Here is a 22149-nt window from a genome sequence, read left to right as displayed (position 1 = left end):
CCTTATGAAATTATCTGAATGTGGTTAGTGGGACTCTTGAGGTTTTATTTTAAATGCATCTAGTTTCTTGATTGCTACAAAATGATTCTAATGAGTGACATTTTAGAAATGACCTTTCCTTGAGGACTTGATGGTTAGAAACCTTAAATGGAAAATCTAATGAGCTCCCAGATTCTGCTTTCTTGTCAAATGGTTCCATTCTTGGTTAGTCACAAAGCAGGAATGTGGGTGAAGCCTGAATCTTTGGTCATTTTGGTAAATGTAGGCAGAGTTTGATAATAGGGGTCTCTTATATTTGATTTCACTTGCAGTTATTTCCCTTCTTCCTTTATTTGGTGTGGAGTATAATTTGACTGTGAGCCAGCATGACTTATTCATCTTTCTCAGAAGGGCCAGCCTTATAATTCTTCCTTTATCATTTGAAATTCCAAATACTTTGTGTAAATCTGACCAATACAGACACGTCCTAGCATAAGGAAATTAGGCTAATGGAAGCAATGCCAAGCTGTCTTCCTACCATCCTTTCCTGGGAGGAAAAAGGTATTGCTCAGCAGTCATCCAAGAATAGAAACTCTGGAAATCTGTCTGCCCTGTCTTTAGATATGGAGGTATTGTGATAAATGCCTCTAGGGTCCTCTGGGGTCAAGTCTGCAAAGAGGTGAGATTCACTCCATGAAATTCATTCAATAAATAAATAAATATTTGTTTTAGATAAACATCAAATACTGTGTTCTAGGTACTATACTATGAATCTGGAGGATTCAAAGATGAGTAGGTAGGGAATAATACATAGATACAAATGAATCTAATATAATGCAATATGTGATTAATGCTTTAACAAAGACCTGAACAAAGTAATTTGAGGGTTTAGAGAAGGTATAGTTTACATCTGATGAGAGTGGGGGTGGGGATCAGGGAAGACTTCATAGAGAAATTATAATTTTGTAGAATCATAGAATTTCAGAGTTGTTATTGCAGACAACAGTACCTAACAAGCAGTAAAGTCTCTGCTTCATCTCCCCAGGATGCCCATTCCACTTCAGTCAGTTCTAATTATGACCAAGGTTTACCTTGCATGAAGTCTACATCTACCTCTTTGTAGCTTATACATATGTATTCCTAGTTCAGCCCTTGAGGACCCAGCAGAATCAATCTAATTCCTCTTTCATGTTACAGCCCTGCAGATACTTGAAGACAATCATCGTCTTGCATAAGTCTTCTCTTCTCTGGGCTAAAATCTCCAGTTCCTTCAGTCAATGCTCATATTCCTTACCAAATAATAATATGAAAAATAATTTTCAAATTTTAAAGTACTATATAATGCTAGCAATTATTAGCTATTATTATAAGGCTTATATTCTTAACCTCAGTTCTGTGAACTTATTTTTAAAATTTTTTGATAACTGAATTTCAGCAAAATTGTCTTCCTTCATAATACTTTGTATTTTATTAATTTTAAAACATTATTGTGAAAATGGGTCCATAGACTTCACCAGACTTCCAGGGAGGATGATGTGTGTCACAAAAATGTTACGAGTCCCTGATATAAGGCACAAATAGATATCAAGGCCCTTCTTCTTCCTGATTATCTTCATAAGGATACTATCTAACTTATCAATGTCCTTCCTAAAGTGTGTTGTCCAGAACTGAACACAGTACTCAAGACATGGTCTAACCAAAGCACAGTATACCAAGATTATAATCTCTGTGGATTCCTGTCCTGCTTTTAATTCATCCCAAAATTGCATTGGATTTCTTGGCCTCCATTTGACATTGTTATTGAGCTTACAATTCATAAAAAACCCAGATCTTTTTCAGGCAACCTTTTTCTTAGTCACACGTCGTATGTCTTGTACTTGTGAAATTGTTTTACTCAAGTATAAGATTATTGATTGTCATTTTATTGGATTAACCCCAATATTCGAGTGGCCTATCAAGATGTTTTTGGCTCCTGATTCTGTCATCCAAAATGTTAGCTTTCCCTCCCCATATAATGTAGTCTTCAAACTTGATAAGCATGCCAGCTGTGCCTTTATTCAGTTCATCCATCTGCAGCTCTGCTTGGTTTCAACCCTCCCGCAGCCAGATGCCCCTCCCAGAATAAGCTTATCAAATTGCTGGTAACTTACCCTTGGATACTCAACACCTTCCCAACTCCCTCAGCCTCCTTTCCCTTCTGATTGGAGGGCAGGAGGGTACAGCACTAAATTCCTTCCAGAGCTTTCCTTTATGGGGGGGGGGGGGGGGCGGCGGCTGGATTTGGACTTTCAAACTCACTCTCTATTTCTGTTTCCTTTTGTGTGTAGTCTTCCTTCATTAGATTGTAAGCTCCTTGAGGACAGGATCTGTCTTTCTTGTTCTTATTTATATCCCCAGTGCTTAGCATGGTGCCTAGCACATAGTAGGTATTTAATAAATGGTTACTGAATTGAATTGGTAAAAAGTACCAAACAACACAGCTAAGCACAAACTGTTGGGGCACTCCATTGAAGATCTCCCTTCAAATTGATAATCAACATTAATGACTGCTCTTTAGGTCTGGCCATTCAACCAGTTATTAATCTCCTTAATTATTTTAAAAATTTTATTGCTCTTTTGTTTTTAAAATCACCTTCATTTCCAAATATGTTCTTCACCACTATCCACTGAACCGTTCTTTTTTAACAAAGAATACAAAATAAAGAGAAAGGGAAAAAAAACAAAGCAGTTCATCAAAATCTGATGGTATAAGCATGTATCAGTCCCATAGTCCTCCCATCTGTACAAAGGAGGATTAAAGTGTTCAGTTTTGCTTTTTCTTTCCTTTACATTGCTGTAATCATTGTGAATATTGGTTTTCTGTTTCTACTGTTAATATGTCACTTCATAAAAATTTTCCCTTGTGTCTCTGAATTCTCTGTATGCCTCATTTCTTACAACCTACCATGGTTTGTTTAGCCATTTCCCAGTTAGCATGTACCTACTTAGTTTCTAGTTCTTTGGTACTATAAAAAAAAATGCTGCTGTGTATATTTTGGTATATATGGATTTTTCTTTCATCGTTGATCTCATTGGAACATATGCCTAAGCAGTGAGATCTCTGGGTCGAAGGGTGTGGACATTTTGGGCACATTCTTAGCATAATTTTAAAGTGCTTTCCAGAATGGTTAGATAATTTCATTGTTCCATCAATAGTATAGTGGTGTTCCTATCTTTCTGGGACCCCCTCGAATATGTACTATCTCTACCTTTTGTCATCTTTGCCAGTTTTCTGGATGTAAAGTGAGAAATCTAACTAATTATATCATTGCCTAATCTATTTCTTGCTATCCTTTCCACAATAATAGCATGAGAGACTGTCATATGTTTTGCTAAAATCTAGGTCACCTATTATTATTATCTACAGCATGACCATGATTTACTAGTTTAGTTAAAAAAAGGAAATAAGCTTAGTCTGGAATGACCTTTTCTTGATAAAGGGTCCACTACTTCCTTTTTCAGATTCACTTACTATTCCTTTAATTACATTTTCTGGAATTGAAGTCAAGCTCATTGGCCTATACTTTTCAAATTCTATTCTCTTTCTTTTTGGGGAAGTCAGTTTGCATGTCTTTCCCGTTCTCTGCCATTTTTCAGAAATCGCTGACAGTTGCCATGAAATAACATCTTTCAGTTCCTTGCTAGTACTCTAGGATATAGTTCATATGAGCCAGGTAACTTGAACTTAGGAAGCTCAAGGAAGCAGCATGACATAATGGATAGACTTTTGAACTTGGAGTCAGCAAGATCTGGGTTCAAATCCTTCAACTATATCACTTAATGTCTCTGAACCTGATTGCTCATATGTCATATGGAGATGACAATAATAACTGTGGTGAGATGTATGTGAAAAGATTTTAAACTTTAAAGTTGCATGACAGTATGTATTATTAGTTAAAGGGCAGCTTGCTACTTGTTCCTACCGTATTTAATATCTTGGGTATCAACTGCACGTTAGTCATTGTTCCCACCTTTCTAGTACAAAGGTCATTTTCCTTGGCCAGAAAAGTAGAAGCCAAATAACAGCTGAGTGGAATTGCAGCTTCTCTCCGTCATCAATATCATTGCCTCATCTTTCCTATTGAATAGCAATCCTTACCCTTCTTGGAGCCTCCCTTTTTCCTAACATCTCACTCCCTTTTGTTATCTTGAGCTGTCCTCACCAGCTGTCCGTGTTTGTAGCTTTCCCAATCAATACCCTTCTTACAGGACCATGCCAACACCTTTATGTTCATCCTCCGTCACCTGCCCTTCTAGCATCTGTGATCTTTAAGCTTTTATCACCTTCATTTCTCAACATATCACTCTCCCCTCCCAAGTTCAGTAAAACTAATCAGCAATTTGGAAAAGCCGAGTGTTACATGCAGTGTTCCTTACCTATGGACACCACTGCCTCCCCCTCCCACATTTCTGCAAAGGAGCAAAGGGTGGTAGCAAATTTTTTTAAGTCATAAGTTAGTGAGTTCCTTGTGCATTACAATAGTCTCTTTAGATGACTCCTGTTTTCCCCCACTCTATTCATATTGCTTCATGTCCTCAGTATTTTTTTCTTGAGAGCTTCCCTTCTCTCCTGGGGGAAGGGGAAGGGAAAGGGAAAGGAATAAACATTTATATGGGGCCTCCTATGTGCCAGGCTCTGTGCTAAGTGTTTTTTACAAGTGTTATCTCACTCAGTTCTCCCAACCCTTCGAGGTAAGTGCTATTATCATCATCCTTATTTTACAGTTGAGAAAATTGAAACTAACAGTCTAAGCAGCTTGCCCAGCCAGAGTCACACAGCTAAATTGAATTTCGGTCTTCCTGACTCCAAACCCAGCATGCTCTTCACTACACCACCTTGCTGCCTCCTGGGATAGAAACTGGGCCTTAAAGGATAAGGAGAATTTCAAAAGATAGAGACTAGGAAGAAGTAGCATAAGCAAAAGCTTGGAGGTAGAAAAGCACTATGTGTTTGAGCAGTAACTGTTTACACAAAGTGCCTCCACTTTCATAGAGTTCTGTTGCAATCAAATTTGCTCTCCTGCCTGGAATTTGCCTGGCCACAGGCCCTTATACAGAAGATTTCTCCTTTGCAGTGACAAGTGTCAAAATTGATGAAGGCATTTGGAAAGAAAAAGAAAGCACTTGATAGAGCTCAGACCACATAAAAAGTAGGGTCTGAATGGGTTTGACTGAACTTAGGAGGGCCTACCCAATATTGTCCACAGGTTCACATCGGGTAACTTAAAGCTCAACAGCGAGGCTCTCCTCTTAGCTCTAGGACCTTCCTTTGGCTTTATGGTGTGCAGCATGGCTTTTAAACCCTGTAAGTCTCTTCTTTGCTTTGTGGTCCACAGATCTGCGACAGCTTTGCAAAACATTCAATCAGTCTTATTGTCTGGTCTGTTGGACTGAAGTATTTGTTAGGTTGTGTGCTCTTGCCAAGAGGGCTTTCTAAAGCAGAACCTCTATTTAAGACTTCTTGGTAAAGAGGCTTCATATCTAGAACAGTTTTTTTGCCCATAGTAGGTGCTTAATGTTTGTTGAATTGAATTTTCGAGTTAATAACCCTAATCTTTGGGTAGAGAGAGAAGAGAAGGGAAGACATGCTGCTAGGTAGAGTTGTGACACCTGGTATATACATATGGGAAAACTGTAAGATGGCAGTTGTTGCCTACCTTCCACTTCCCACTATGGTATCAAGATGCAAGTAAGGATCAAAATTTCTGCGGCCCTTGATCAATTCATTTTGGTGATGAATCCTTAAAGTCAGGATTTGCCGAGCGCCCCCCCCCACCCCCCAAAAAAAGCCGTGCTGAAGCATGCAGATAGTCTGCCAGCCCACCAGTCCACTCCTCACATTTCTTGCTTCCTTATGGATCCACACTGGGTAACTGAGCTTCTTATTTATAAAAAGCATTTTTCTTTGACTTCTTAGTTTATTCAAATTGTTAATATGTGCTTCTCTCTCCTCCAATTATTTTGAATATATTTTATATTTACTTAGTTGGGCATATGCCCCTGTAGAATATAAGCTTGATGAGGACGGTCCTGGTACGTAGTGCTTAATAAATGCTTGTGTAATTGAATTGTAGAAATGGAAAAAGGGAGTCTGACATTTCTAAAAGAGCACATAAGGAAACAGTTTTGAATCCTCTTTAATCAGTATACTAAGCATAATTTCTTTGATTTTAGGTAAAATCTAGAAGTTTCCTTACATTATTTTCCTCAAGGTTTTATAAAGAGTATGTCTTTTCTTACTTTATAAAAAAAATTCTGCCAAGTTGGACAGCACATTATTTTTCTCTCACAATGGCTTAGAACAAATATAGTGAAATTAATAGTAAACAGAACTTATTGAAGGAAGTTCCACTAAAAGCTGCCTTAGTCCATTTTGAATGCTGTCAGAATTGAGCTTGAAGAATTGAGAACTTAAGTCATTAAATCTGTTTTTAAGAATGTAAAGGCCTTCTCTTCTCCCCTAAACCCTCCCCTCCAACCACCTCCTTGATCAGGTTGGAGAACTGAGAGTGGCCACTATTCTTCTGGGAAGGACTTTGTCTCAGAGCCACAAAAGCTCAGCAGCTTTCCAGTACTCATAATCTGTTTTTTCACACTTTGAGGGGAGGATTGAGAGGAGAAGGAGAGAAAGCCTTGTGTTTAGGCCACGTCTCTGGATGAGCCCAATTTGAAACCCTGCAGTGGGGCCTTTGTGCAGTAGTGCCCCTGAGATTTCATTCCTTTCAAAGCATCTTGTCTGTGGTGCATGTGTATGGAGAAGGAGGGGTAGGATGGGGTGGGGAAGGGAGGGGGCTGGATTCTACAGTTTTGTACCGCTTTAAAGCTTCTAGGCTCTTGTCTTCCATGGCTTCCTTTTCCCATGCAGGAGACAGAATGTTAAAATGGAATTGCAAAGAAGTTCATTTCTTTTTGTTCCTATGTTATGTGCATATATCCTGCTCTTAAATTCTTAGCATAAGCAGTTCTCCAAAACTATGCTGGAGCTATCTGGACAGAACATAACCTCACAAAAGGATGGGGCCAGCAGCCTATACATTACCTCACTCTAGCCTTTCCCCCTCTGTTCATTCCAGTTGATAATGGCATGTAGAATTCTCTTTTTCTGTTCTTCTTTGTATGTTGACAGGTTCGTGTTTATTTGACTGAAAACTTGTCCTCCTTTGTGGTTTCAACTTCGCTTGTTTCCAAACCATTTAAACATAGAATCTTGGATTTCAGATTTAGAGTTGGTTGGTCATGTTAGGTGAGGATAAACTGGATTGGAAGGGGGTAGCAGGTCTCAAGGGTGCAGTCTGGAGAGTCAAAGAAAGGGAGGGAAGTGACTAAGGCTGTGACTCACTGAATGGAGTTTACCATCCACTACTAGCTGGCTACTTGTTGTCATAAGGGCTTCTTCTTTAGACGGAAAATAATGTCTTATAGTTTTAGTGAATATTCCATGTACATTGTACACAAAGGTAAAGGTTGGCAGATTCCCTGAGATATTGCCTTGATTTACAACTCCAGATTCTCCCAAGTGAGAGAATCCTTTTGTTTCTAGGATCCTAGAAATACCTCCAAACCACTTGCCTCAGAGTTCTTAGTTTCTACAATAGCAGTTCTCCTTGGCATCTCCAAACTCTGGAAGCTTTGAAATATGTGACCTTCATGAAAGACATGGTAGGAGGGGGAAAAAATCATGAGATTAATTCCAAGTATTCTTTCCTTTCTGCTGCAGAATACAGAGATCAGGCCACAGAGAGGAGGCCAGCTAGATATTAGAATCTTCCCCTACACACACCTTAATCTGAGATCTTAGATCATAGATTTAGAGCTAGAAGCAACCTGAACCTTATTAATTGAGAGATTTACTTATTAATTTATTTAACCAATTTTTAAAATAACTTATAAACTTAAGCAATAACAATGTTAATTAAACTTAAATTAATAACTGTTTTTTAAAAAATTAATTCACTTGAAAAGTTGTTTCTTCCCTCTCTGGCTGTCGCCTTCCATAGTATTTGTCTGTTCATCCCTGTATTTGTATTTATATGGTCCTTTCATGTTGTCATAAACAACATGCCTGTAAACTGATATTCTGGTTCTATCATCTTCACTTCACATGAATTCACATCTTTCCATACTTGCTTATATTTCTTGTATTTGTCATTCTTAATGGCAGTAAAGCATTCCAGTATGTTGATGGACCAGTTGTTTCACCATTCTCCAGTTGCTGAAAATTAAGCTGTAGGTAGTTTTTTGCAATTAAAAGGAAACATAGGAAAGGCTGTCTACTAATGAAGACTATCTGCTGCCCATATTTAGATAAGTATCTGTATTAGCACTCTATAGAGCTTACCCAACAATATGCCTGTTTGAGACATATGATAGAGATAAAACAGTGAGCTGGACCCAGAGTGGAAAAGGAGGAGGAAAGCCAGCTAGATTGCCTTTGGGAAATGACAAAGCACTTTTACTGACCCTAAGCTTCATGCAACAATAGAGTCCTATCTTTTCGATATAAACATTTTACCAGTGTTATTGTATAGCAGTGAGATCTGAAACACCACTGCCTCCGACGTACTAGAAGTGAGCATCACACAAAGGAAAATGGGAAGAGGCATGGTGAGTATGAGCAGGTTACCACATATAACCAGTGAACTCCAGAGAAGAACAGGAGTAAAGGATGCCATCGAAGAACTGTGCAACAAAAAGATAAAGTGGCCTACCTAATCACATGTCAAGAGCAAGTAATGATAGGTGGCTGGTGAGAAAGCATGGGCAAAGGCAGTTAGTTGATGAGCAGGTGGAGAAGTCTGGTGAGGAAGCTTGGCCCAGAATGAAGTGAGCATGGCTAAACCCCTCTTGAAATGGCTAATCTGAATAAGAGAGTCTCCGGTCAGGGAAGTAAGGCTTCAAAGTGGGGAAGCTATTGGCTAAAAAGTTTATAAAGAAATTGTGGCTGTTGAGCTATGTCACATTGCAAAAGACACTGATGACCAGCAGTTGTAATGGATATTTCTCATGAGTTGAGGGGAAAAGCTTTTCACTGCCTCCTTTCTAAGTTCTGAAATCTAGACAGAGTTCTGATTCTCCAAGTAAGCTTCTGGGGTCTTACAGTATAACTTCATGATGTGTGGGTATGGGTGTGTGTGTATGTGTGTGTTTGTGTGTGTGTACTTCTTATTATTGTTTGCCGTGATTTGACTAGATTACTTACTTTATCAGCCTGTACATGAAGAACATTTTATCATTGGAAAATAATGGTTTGTTCCAAACATCACAAAGCCATCAGAAGGGTTTCTGGGTCCCTTTAGGGAATGTTTGCTTTAAAAGTTCAAAGAAGCAATTGCAGCCATGGTCCTTTTCTCTCCATCCCTGTCATGAAGCACTGAGCCGAGGTTCAGATAGACAAGGGAATATTTGTAAAGGGTAACTGCAGGAACTTGAATGGGATGCTAGTTCATCTGATTCAGAAAATAAGGGAATTAGAAACATTTTTGACTACTTTTTTTAATGAAATATCAGGACTCCAAATTTTAATGTAGGTGAAAATAACTGTTCTCATTAAAGAGTCATGAAAAATTGAAAACTACAATGATATATTGGTCTCTAAGTTTCTTCAAAGACACCACTGATTGTTTTAGAAACGATGGCTGTTTTCTTCCGTAGCCCATTTTCCTTGATTTTGCTAACTTGCTATATCTGGAACACTCTGACTTCAAATTGCTTGAATGGGATATTTATTGGGAAGGTGTTGAGGGATAGACACTATACTAAGTTTCAATCAGTTTGAGGCCAATTCACAATTTAAATATGTACGATATCCACTTGGAGCATCTCAGAGTCTTTTCTGAAGGCTTGGAGGCAAAATGAGGCTTTTCTCAGAAAGAGCTTAGTCCTTTGTATTTTGGGGATGTTTCCAGGACCATTAAAGAGTAATAATGAACTTGCTAGGAAGGTAGCTTTTTGACTCAGCCTAGAAAGTTTTTCTCTGTGGAGGATGCTTCTCGTAATATCCTGGAAATAGAAGTTTGGGGACCTGGAGCTATAGGTGAAGATGGAACTTATCATGATGGCAATTTTTTTTTTTGAGTGTTCAAGGTCAGTGTACCAGTTAGTATATGGTTTAATTTGTGAATATCTGTGACAGGATATTTCCCAGTGACTTTAATTTACAGTCTTGGTAAATTTTGTGGCAATTGTACTTCAGAAGTAGAGAGGAGCAACTGGAAGGGTTCACTAAACTGGACACTAACAGCAGGGCCTCCAGCAGTCATTTGCATTTGAAAACCCATTCTTGAAGGGGCTATGGAGGCTGATGAAATTCAAGGTTCAGCATAGAATCAAGATAATGTTTGGCTGATGGGGTATCAGGGCATAAACAGTGACCCTATGGTTTTGTTCCAGACTTGAAGACTGACCGAAGAGCTTACATAATCAGACAATCATCTTTTGGCCCAAATTCAGCTAAGGGATCTCGATTATCCCTCACCTGATGCAGTTTAAGGAAGGACTTAGACATAGGGATTTTGGTATCACAATGAGTTCTCTTAGGAGTGTATACTTGAAAAGTTTCTGAAGAAGGCTGTCCTTCACCAGTTCTGACCTTTAACTTAACAATAAATTTGCATATCCAATAAAATAATAATAATAATAGCTAATATTTCTGTATCATGTTAAAATTTATAAAGTGTTTTCCTCCTGTGAAGAACGTAAGGAAAAGATACCTTGGAGACCATGTAGTCCAACCCCATCATTTTACAGATAAGGAAAACAAGGCCCAAGGCAGATCATTGACTTGCTCACAGTTACACATGTAGCAAACATCAGATGTGTTTATGGTACATAATCTCAAGCGGGTCCTCACTAAACCAGATCAGTTCTTCTACACTTTCCTAATTAATTCAGTATCCTACCCACAGCAGCTTTTCCAAATCTTTTTTCATCCTTCTTTAAATCTTCCATTATTCTGCCTGTCTTCCCCTTTTCAGCTGAGAGCCTTGCTTCATTTTAAGGCACATTCACCAGGAGTTCCCTCTTCCTTCCTTCTCAGCACATATCATCCAGATGTTTTCTATCACTGTCTCCTCCTTCATCCCTATCTCACATGAAGAGAGGCACTTCTCCTTGCCAAGGAAACCCCCTGTACATGCACAAGTGATCCCATTCTCTCTCATCCTCTCCATCAGTTTGCTCCCTCTGTCATCATCCTCCCTTTCTCACTAATCTTCATTCTTTCTGTGTCTGTTGGTTGCTTCCCTACTGCCTATAAACTTGCCCATGGATCTTCCCTATCCTCAAAAAACCCTCCCTTAATCCATCCATCTCCACTGTCTGTCATCTTATATCTTTTCTCCCTTTTGTGACTAGACTTCTTAAGAAGGCCCTCTGGAGGGGGCAGCTAGGTGGTGCAGTGGATAGAGCACTGGCCCTGAAGTCAGGAGCACTTGAGTTCAAATCCGGCCTCAGATCAAACACTTGACACTTACTAGCTATGTGACCCTGGGCAAATCACTTAACTCCAATTGCTAAAAAGAAAAAAAAATGGTTTAGAAAAAAAGGCCATCTGTATAATCTATGCCTTCTACTTCCTTTCCTCTCACTTTCTTAATTCTCTCTTCATAGTATGACTTCTCACCTCTTCATTCAGCTGAAACAGCTGTCTCCAAATTTAACAGTGAAGTCTTATTTGGCAAATTTTATGACCCTTTCTTTTGGTCCCCTCTGTCAGGCTTTGATGTTGTCAATGACTCTCTTCTTCTTGTACTCTCTTTCCTGGGTGTAGAAACACAGGTGACCCAAGTAGAGACCAAGGAGAGCCAACTATCCCCCCCAAAAGTGTAGTAGAGATTAAGGACTAGCCCTAGCATAAAGCTTTAATTCGGGATCTACAGCTAGAGAGGCAAGCAAGCAGAAGAAGATAAAATTGCTGTACAGATTATAAAGATAAAGGTACCCCAAAATTCAACCTGTACGGACAAAATAACGCCATAATAACTTCAAGCCGAGAGTCAGAGGAAAAAACAAATTTTCCATAAGAATTACATGAATATCTAGAAGAAGTGAAGCATGAGATTAAAAACTGAAATAAAAGTTCTAAAACAAAGAAGCAAAAAGAGAATAAATAGCATATGAGAGGAGAATTAGATCAGCTAAGAAATCAGTGACTTCCATGAGATAGGAAAAGATATTAGGACAAAATCAAAAGATTAAAAGAAGAGGAAAATGTAAGATTATCAAAAATTCCCAACTTGGAAAACAGGTCAAGGAGAAATAGTCTAAGACTCCTCAAACTCCCTGAAAACCATAATTTTAAAAAAAATTTTGAAGCTAAGAATTTATAAATGAAAACTGCACACATCTATTAGAGCTAGAGGCCAAAGTGAAAATAGAATCCACCAATCACATCCTGAAAGAAATTCCAAAAGGAAGTCTTAAATCCAGAGCCCCTATGTCAAAGGAAAAAAAAAATACCACAAGCGTTTAGAAAGCAACAATTCAAGTACCAAAAGATCACAGGATCACATTAGTCCTAGCAGCTTCTCATGAAAATGAGAGGAAATCTTAAAATATGCTATTCCAAAAGGCAAAACATCTATAGCCATTATTATCAAGAATAACTTACCTTGCAAAGCTGGGAAAAATGTACCCTTTAATGGAAAAATGGATTTTTAGTTGTTCCTGATGAGAAGACCAAATCTGGGTACTTGAACTGTACACACAAAACTCAAGAGAACCAAAAAAGGTAAATTTATTTGAGCAATTAGAATGCACTTTATGATGATATAGGCAGCTAGATGGCTCAGTGGATAGAGCACTGGGCCTGGAATCAGGAAGTACTGAGTTCACATATGACCTCAGACTCTTACTAGCTGTCACTTAACCTCTATTTGCCTTAGTCCACTGGATAAGGAAATGGCAACCACTCCAGTATCCTTGCCAAGAAAACCCCATGTACTGTGTGGCTCATAGAGGTACAAAGAATTAGACATGACTGAACAATATGTAATGATATAGTGCAAATGTTCTAATAGAAGAAGTAACAAGTATCCCTTCTGAACCTTAATGCCTTCAAAGGGTTATTGAAGGAGCTAAATAAGAAAAAAGAGGATCTGGAGTTGGATTGGTTTTGTTCTGAGGTTTTGAAGAGGAAAAAGAAAAGGAAGCATAAAAAGAATAGACTTACATAAAAAGTAGGAAGAAAGGGGTAGAACTTGATATTTCTTATAATTTGGGCACATGAGTAGAACAGTACACAAACTTGAAGAGAAAGTGGGGGTGAGTGAGCATCATCTATGAAGTGGACAAAAGAGGATTGAACATGCATACAGAGTTTGGTGTAGAAATACATCAAATTCGGGGCAGCTAGGTGGCGCAGTGGATAGAGCATCAGCCCTGGATTCAGGAGGACCTGACTTCAAATCCAGCCTCAGACACATAACACTTACTAGCTATGTGACCCTGGGCAAGTCACTTAACCCCATTGCCTAACCCCCCCCCCCAAAAAAGAAAGAAATATATCAAATTCATTGGGGAAACATGCAGGACTTGGGAAAAGACAGTTAAGAGGGAAGAAAATACTGGGAAGAGATTAGCTGAAAGCAAAACAAACATTCTGATCCCAAGGGGCAGATTAAAAGGAAAGGACTAGAAACTAAAGCGGTACCCATCAATTGGGAAATGGCTGAACAGATTGTGATATATGAATAAATGAAATATTATTTTGTCATAAGAATTGCCAAAAGAGAGAATTTCAAAGAATTCTGGAATTTAAAAACTAATACAGAATGAAGTGAGAAGAATCAGGAGAGTAATTTCTACAGTGACAATGCTTAATTCTAATTCCAGGGGCAGCTAGGTGGCACAGTGGATAGAGCATCAGCCTTGGATTCAGGAGGACCTGAGTTCAAATCCGACTCAGACACACAACACTTAACTAGCTGTATAACCCTGGACAAGTCACTTAACCCCAATTGCCTTAAAAAATAAAAATAAAAAAAAATCTTTAATTTTAATTCCAAAGGGCTGATTAGAAGGGAAGAAAAGAACTAAAACTAAGAGAGTACCTACCAATTGGGGAATGGCTGAACAAAATATAGTATATTAATATAATGATATTATTTTACCACAAGAAACTCATTTCAGGGAATCCTGGGTAGTATGAATTAATAAAGTATAAAGTCAGCAAAACCAATCGAACATTTTATACAAGAAGAGAAACATTGTAAAGAAAAACAACATTGAAAGATCTAAGAATTCTTGATCAGGGGGCAGCTAGGTGGCGCAGCAAGTAGAGTACTGGCCCTAGAGTCAGGAGGACCTGAGTTCAAATTCGGCCTCACACATTTACTAGCTGTGTGACTCTGGGCAAGTCATTTAACCCTAATTGCCTTACCAAAAAAAAAAATCTTGATCAAGGAAGTGACCAGCAGACCTATGATAAAACATGTTTTCAATCTCCAGAGAGGTAATAGGTTCAAGTTGAGGAAAGAGACATACCTTTTTGGATATGGTCATTGTTTGGATTTGTTTTTCTTGACCATGCTTAATTGTTACAAGAAGTTTTGTTTTGTTTTGTTTTGTTTTTTCTCCTTTTCTGATTTTAATTGGGCAAGGGTTGGGGGAGGAGGGTCATGTATTGATTGTAATGACAAAAAAGAAAAGAAAAAAAGACAATTGAAACATTTTTAAAGGCAACGGAGTAGTATAGAAGATAGTTCAGATGCAAGCATAGACAAGCAGAACAGTTTTGAAAGGAACAGGTTGAATTTATTCTAGACTTAAAAAAAAAAAATCCCAAGCAGTATGGAAAGAGAAGGAGGAGGAGGAGGAGAAGAAAAAGAAGAATTATTATTTACATAGCACTAAAGGTCACTTTAAAGTTTGCAGAGAACGTTACAAATATTATCTCATTTTATCCTCACAACAACCATTGGTGGTAGGAGCTATTATTACCCTTAATTTACAGATTAGGAAACTGAAACTGGAGAACATTATGTGAATTGCCTAGTTTCACATAGCTAGGAAGTGTCTGAAGCTGGGTTTGAACCCATGTCTTCGTGGTTCCAAGTCCAGTACCCTGTCCACTGTGCCACCTCTTTCCATGTTTTGCTTTGTATGTGCCCAGGGTATTTTGGTGTTAAGTTCAGAATTTAAAAAAAAAATGTTAAAATTATAAAATGAGAGGATTGGACTAGATGGCCATTAAGGTCACTCCTATCTCCAACTCTATGATCCTATGACAGTGAGTATGTTGTAATGATTATTTTAAACATCTTTATTGTATTTTTAAGATTTGTGTATTGTTAAAATTGTAATAAATTATTAATTTCATTTGAAAAAAATAAACTATTGTCAATTCTGATTCATAAAAGGCTATGGCACCAGATTTTCTAAGCAACTGTTTCCAGGACATAAAAGTTTAATTGCCAGTATTTTGAGTATGTTTCTGAAGTTCTTAAGAATTCGTCAGTGCAGCAAGAACTGAGTAATCTTTCAAACTAAGTGCTCTAGGGCCATCTGCTGGGAAGATTTTGTTAGGCATAAGTGAGATAAACCAAGTGCTGTTAGCTCCTAGCCCTTCAAAGAGAAATCAGCTGGTTCCTGTTCTCTTTGTAGATGACCAGTCACCATGTTCATCCAAAGTACCTTCCATCCAGGAGCTGCAGCAGGCTTTAGTAAAAAGAATATTTTTAGAATCAGGAGACCTAGGTTCTAGCTCAAGCTCTGACCAATTTAACATGATTTGGGGTAAGTCCTTCCCTCTCCCTGGGCCTCTGTTTCCTGCTCTGTATGAGCGTGTTGTACTAAATGATCTTTAAGACCCTTTTCAATTCTTTGATGCTTAGAAAATGTTGTAGGTCAGATTTCTCCTCTGCCTCCCTTCATTTAATGAGGAAAACTGTACTTGTCCTTTGCTATTGCTATTGCCCTCACAATCCCGTTTGTTAGCTCTTAACATTGTTTGTTATACACATTTACAAACATACAAAACATGTTCTCAGAAAGCACACAAAATAAAGCAAAAGATGGGCTGCTTTGCCACTTATTTAAGTGGGGTGGGGATATAGAAGTGTAAATTCAGTAGGTAGTGGTAGGTTTGGGCTCACACTCCCTAATGCTGTGCCACCTCCCCTAAACAAACTCAGGAAATACACTTGTTTTCTTTTCTGACATCTTGGAAGGTTGGTGGCTAATAACATGAAGCTAGTCATGTGAATGGAGAAGACAATGATTGTAACTTTGGGACTTTGTGAACAGGAACAAAATGTGTATTGTTATTTAATCTCCTGTTTAGATCAGGTAAGGATGGAAACCACCTTGGACCAACTTTTTTTTTTCCCCCTATCTTTTTAAAATTGGTTTTTATGGGGAGAGAGAGGTTAGTAATAATGATACAAAAAAAAAAGCGCATCATTGAAATGTTTAAAAAATACAAGCAATAGAGCAGAAGAAAATTCAAAAGAAGACACAGACAAATCACTGTGGTTGTATTTAATGTATTTTTTAAAAGTTATATGTAATAGAGTCATAATTTTGTATAGAAGTCTCATCTTCTGGCATTTGCATATGGAAATGTCCATGTTTGTTGATGATTTTCTAATTCATATTAAAGGATGAAAAACGTATTGTTCTTGTTGGCCATTTCTCCATGTTGTAAGCATCTGGGAATATTATCTGGTAGAGTATGAATGCTTTGGCTATTTTCTTCAGATTTATAGGACCTTTACAAAATTTCTAAATCCCTAGGGAACCTATTCGCCACATGGAAATATTAGTGAATTATAAAAACCCCTAAATCAATTAGTTAATTAACAGATATTCATTAAGTGCGTACAGTGTGCCAGGCACAGTGCTTGGTGCTTAGGATATTCATAAAATGGATGAAACAATATATATTCCTAAGGAGCTTGCATTCTATGATGGAAAAGATAACAAGTGCATATATAAGTATATAGAGAATAAATATAGAGCAGTCAACTACAAGGTGTTTTGGGAGAGAGCACCCTAACAGTTGCAGGGAATCATGAAAAGCTTCATACAGAAGGTGGTGTTTGAGCTGCCTCTTAAAGAAAGAAAGACTGAGGTGAAGAGAAAGTGCATTCCAGGCAATGGAGGTCAGCTAGGATGCAAAGACCCAGAAACAGGAGATAATGCCATGTGTAAGAAACAGAGAAGGCCAATTTGGCAGGATTTCAGAGTACAGGAAGCAGGAAAGTATAATGAGGTTTAAATGCTGGGTTGTGGAACAAAGTTATAAAGGACTTTCAAAGTAAACAGAAAGTTTATATTTTATCACAGAGACAATAGGGAGCCACTGGAGTTGATTGAGTAGGGGAGTGACATGGTCAAATTTGTGCCGAAGGAAAATCACTTTGGTAGTGGTGGATGGAATAGACTGGAGTGAGGAGAGGGAACAAGGCAGTTAGGAAGCCATTGTAACAATCTGAGCTAGAGATGATGAAGCCCTGAACTAAGGTGGGTGGTTGTGAGAGCAGTCAGATGTTAGAGTTATTGTGAAGGTAGAAATGACAAGATTTAGCAATTGATTTGGGCTGATCAAATGAAAGAAACCTGTTATACATGGTTAGTACAACATCAGTTTTCATTTTTTTGAGGGGGTTGCAGGAAGGATTTGGCTATTCTCATGCTTATTCATAGGTGGGGAGAGGTTTGTTTTGTTTTTTGTTTTTTCATTTAGAGTATTATGTTTCTTTTTGTCAAAGTGGAATTAAATGCCAGGGCTAGCCCTACTGCTCACAAAACAGGTGATCTCCTTTCCTGATTCTGCTTTCTATTTTCTTTACCAACACCCTCTGTAGAAATTCAGTGTGTGAGAGTACTATGGGGGAAGTGGTCTTCTTGGGCCTTAGCTATCAGACTAGTGGCTTTGTCCTTTTCCATCCATAGCTGATCAAATGAGTTAGCATATGTGAATGAAAGAGGTACCTGAATTCTAAAGTATTGTACAAATAACAGGCCCTCCATTTATTCATCTGCAAAAGAATATGCTTAGCCTGTTTCATGGTAGCTCGACTTTTGGTCAGGTTCAGTTCAGAGTATAAATACTATATTGATATCTCAGTGGAGGTGGGCATGTATCTTTGTGCTTTTAGAGTTCTTTTCCTTTCTGAGTCTCAGTTTCCTCTTCTGTAAAATGACAATATTAATGCTTGTACCACCTACCACAAGAGTTGTTGTAAGGCAAGTACTTTTTAAAATTTAAGGCGCCATATAATTTTGAGTTATTTTTATGTCTTGCAGAAAACACCTTCTGCAGTGGTGACCATGTATCCTGGCATAGCCCTTTGGATAATAGTGAGTCAAGAATCCAACACATGCTCCTGACTGAGGACCCGCAGATGCAACCTGTGCAGACTCCTTTTGGGTTGGTTATCTTCCTCCAGGTAAAAATAGGGGAATGCTGAATCAAGTAGTGGTGCCTATATAACTTAACCACCTCCTGAAAGACAGGAAGAGAGGGAAAGGTCTACTTAGATGAGAAAGAAAGCCCAGAATTCTGGAAGCATAGCTAGTAGAAGAATAAAGGTAATGTATTTTGTCAAATATCTCTCAGAAAATCAGCAGGAAAAAGTACAGCAATTGACAATTCCCAGTCTCCCCAAGACTGGACATGCATCAGCCCCATGTGTCATGGATGATGCAGTGACTCATGTGGGAACATAGTAATTCATATGATTATTGGATTCTTTTCAAATAAGTTTTGTAGACCATCACTACCAGATAACAGAATACTAGAAAGTAATTATAGAAACTATCTGGTACTGAAAAAAGAACAGAGAACTAGATCAATGAAAAAAAATAGAAAACCCAGAAATAATATCCAGTGGGTCTAAAAGATTAGTGTTTGATAAATCCACACTCCAAAAAATACTTACTACTTCAACAAAAACTAGATATGAATTGTAAATAAGTCAACAATCTTAAGTTTTTAAAAATTTTAAACTGAAAGAAGAGAATTACATTATTTAGCTCTGAAGGACATTTTTATCAGCAAAGTAGAGGAAATCATTAGACAGAATCACTAGATTTGAATATACATAAAAGAATTTTATATAGCATCTCAAATTAGAAGAAAAGCAGATTGGGGAAAAAAATTTGTGAAATAAATGCCAGATAAAGTTCTAGCATTCAGAATCTATAAGGCACTGACGTCTATCTCTACACCCTTCTCAATAGTGTAATGGTCTAAAGACATGAACAATTTACGGAAAAGGAGATATAAACTTAATAAACACATGAAAATATGATTAAATTTCTTAATAATAAAATGCAAATCAAGACATCCACAAGATAGCACCTTAACCTACTGGACTAGCACTCTCTTTCTCTCTCTCTCTCTCTCTCTCACACACACACACACACACACAATCCAGTGTCAGGGCCATGGGGCAATAGGCTCTCTAATAATACCGAGTTGGTGGGACTACAAAACATTTTGGACAGTGTGAAAACAGGCAGTGATTTACCAAACTGATCATACCTTTAGACCCCTCATTCCATTACTGGATCTCTATTCCAAAAACATCATATTACAACAAGAAAAAAAGAACCCTGTTTGCACAAAATAATTTCACAACTGTTCTACATATCATAGCAAAAGATTGGAAACAACCCCTATGTCAAACAGTTAGAGGCTTGCTGAATAAGTTACGGTGTCTTGTGGTACCATAGAAAGCAATGAGTATGAAGTATACAATGAAATCTGGAAGGAGCTACATGAGGTGATATTGAGTGAAATTAAAAGAATCAGAACTAGACACTACAACGCAAAACTTCTGGTAGGCCTGGAAGGGGACTTAAAACAAAAGCTTTTTTTTTTTTTTCTTGTTTCCTCTTTGCTAACTCTTAGTGCAGAATGATACAGGAGAAAGTGCACTAACTCTTGATTGAGAGAACCTGGATTCAAATCCTACCTTCAGTGCTTATTAACTCTGGAACCTTGAGCAATTCACTTACTCTCCCTGGGCCTCAGTTTCTTCAGCTGTTATTTGAAGGGATTAGCCTCTGAGTTCACTTCTACCTGAAGACACATACCATTGAACTTGTTTGATTCTCCCATGTGAAAGTCTAGGGGTTCAGGGTAAAATTTTGTCTCTTGTTTTTTAACTGTTAAATTGTGTGTTTTTCCTCAAGTGATTATTAAGTTTGTCTACTTAAAAATTAAGTGAAGAACAAATAACATTCATATATAAACTTAGCCTTTTTCTTGAGGAAAATAAGCTCAGAATTAACTGGGCACTGAAGATGAAGTCATGACCCACTTTGGTGATAGTTCTGAATTAGGAGTATTTCACAATTGCCTTGGATTATATTCTATGTGACTATAACATAAACAGAGAGATTATCACTGTGATCACCTAACTTAATCACCTAACACAGGATTTAAGATTCAGAGTGAGTATGAGGTGGGTGGGGAGTCCTGTTTGGAGCATTTCACTTTGTTAGTGTCTTAGGCCTCCACCTTCATTCTCTGCACCCTAGGAGCAAGATCTTGAGGTCAGCAAGATAAGTATTCTATCATAGCCAGGATGAGATGCTAGGAGGCAGTCTCCTATACATTGCTTCAGGTGTACTAAACCCCAAATTTTGACACATCATATGTGGTCAACTTAGATTCTCCCACATGGCTCTGTCCCATAAGTCTCTAGGGGGCTGAATATTCTCCTGGAACAGGAAGAAAGGATAGTTGTTAATGCACAACCACATCTTGTTTCTGGGATCTTAGATTGTTGGTGTTTGCACAGAAGAGCTACATGCGGCCCAACAATGGAATGGGCAGGGCATCCTTGAGCTTCTTCGAACAGTCCCTGTGTAAGTATTACGGTACCTTTGCTACGCACCTTTATTTCCCTGCCATTAATATCTAGATTTAGTTCCCTCAAGCACTGGAATGGTTGTGATGGTAAAGCAAAGGCCAAATAAGGAAGGCCCCTGATTTCCTGGAGGTAGAGGCTCATCATTAGTGTAGTACCTCTTTTAAGAAGGTACCCTCCAGTTTTCAGATGAAGAAATTAAAGCTATCTGTAGTCATAGGAAAAAATGCTGTAAGTCACTATTGATTAGAGAAATGCAAATCAAAACAACTCTGAGATACCACCACACACCTATTGGCTAACATGACAAAATAGGAAAGTAATAAATGTTGAAGAAGATGTGGGAAAATTGGAACGTTAATGCATTGTTATCTAACCATTTTGGAGAGCAATTTGTAACTATGCCCAAAGAACTATAAAAATGTGCATACCCTTTGACCCAGCAATAGCACTGCTAGGACTGCAAAGAGATCATAAAAATGGGAAAAGGACCCACATGTACAAAAATATTTAAAGCAGTTCTTTCTGTGGTGGCAGAGAATTGGAAATTGAAGGGATGTCCATCAATTGGGAAGTGGCTGAACAAGTTGTGGTAGATGAATGTAATGGAATACTATTCTGCTATAAGAAATGATGAGCAAGCAGACTTCAGAAAAACCTGGAAAGACTTGTATGGATGGATGCTGAGTGAAGTGAGCAGAACCAGGAGAACATTGTACACAATAACAGCCACATTGTATGATGACTAACTTTGATAGACTTACCTCTTCTCAGCAGTGCCAGGGACCAAGATATCTCCTAAAGTCTCATCATGGAAAATGCTGTCCACATCCAGAGAAAGAACTATGGAGTTGGAATGCAGATGGAAGCATACTATTTGCTCTTTTTCTTTTTTTCTTCTATTTTATTTTGTTTCTTGTGGTTCCTCCTATTGGTTTTAATTCTTCTTTGCAACATGACTAATGTGAAAATATGTTTAATAGGAATGTATATGTAGAGCCTGTATCAGATTGCATGCTATCTTGCAGAGGGAAGGGGAGAAAATTTAAAACTCAAAAGCTTATGGAAGTGAATGTTGAAAACTAAAAATAAATAATAAGAAAAAAATAGAAGCTATGCCCTTTCTCCCTTTTTGGAGTTTCTTCTGGCATTATCAACTAATCATCAGTCAGCATTTATTAAGTGCTTACTGTGTGCCAGTAACAATCCCTGCCCTAAAGGAGGTTACCTTCTAATTAGGTATGAGGGTGAAGTGGTGAGAACAATGTGTGTGTGTGTGTGTGTGTGTGTGTGTGTGTGTGTGTGTGTGTGT

At 38.1% G+C, this 22149-nt stretch overlaps 1 protein-coding gene across 2 annotated transcripts in view; it reads left to right on the top strand.

The window, feature by feature from the left end:
* SUFU (SUFU negative regulator of hedgehog signaling) overlaps positions 1-22149 on the top strand; it is a 134785-nt gene that overhangs the window by 65566 nt on the left and 47070 nt on the right. For both annotated transcript variants that reach the window (XM_027851645.1, XM_027851644.1), the window contains exons 4-5: positions 18265-18407; positions 20750-20835. In XM_027851645.1, coding sequence (XP_027707446.1) covers positions 18265-18407; positions 20750-20835 — 229 coding nt within the window. The remainder of the gene's footprint in view (positions 1-18264; positions 18408-20749; positions 20836-22149) is intronic.

This window comes from Vombatus ursinus, unplaced genomic scaffold (genome assembly GCF_900497805.2).
Source record: "Vombatus ursinus unplaced genomic scaffold, bare-nosed wombat genome assembly UNPS02009205.1, whole genome shotgun sequence".
Taxonomy (NCBI): domain Eukaryota; kingdom Metazoa; phylum Chordata; class Mammalia; order Diprotodontia; family Vombatidae; genus Vombatus; species Vombatus ursinus.
The sequence above is the reverse complement of the archived record's forward strand: the minus strand, read 5'-3'. Positions and strand labels throughout refer to the sequence as shown.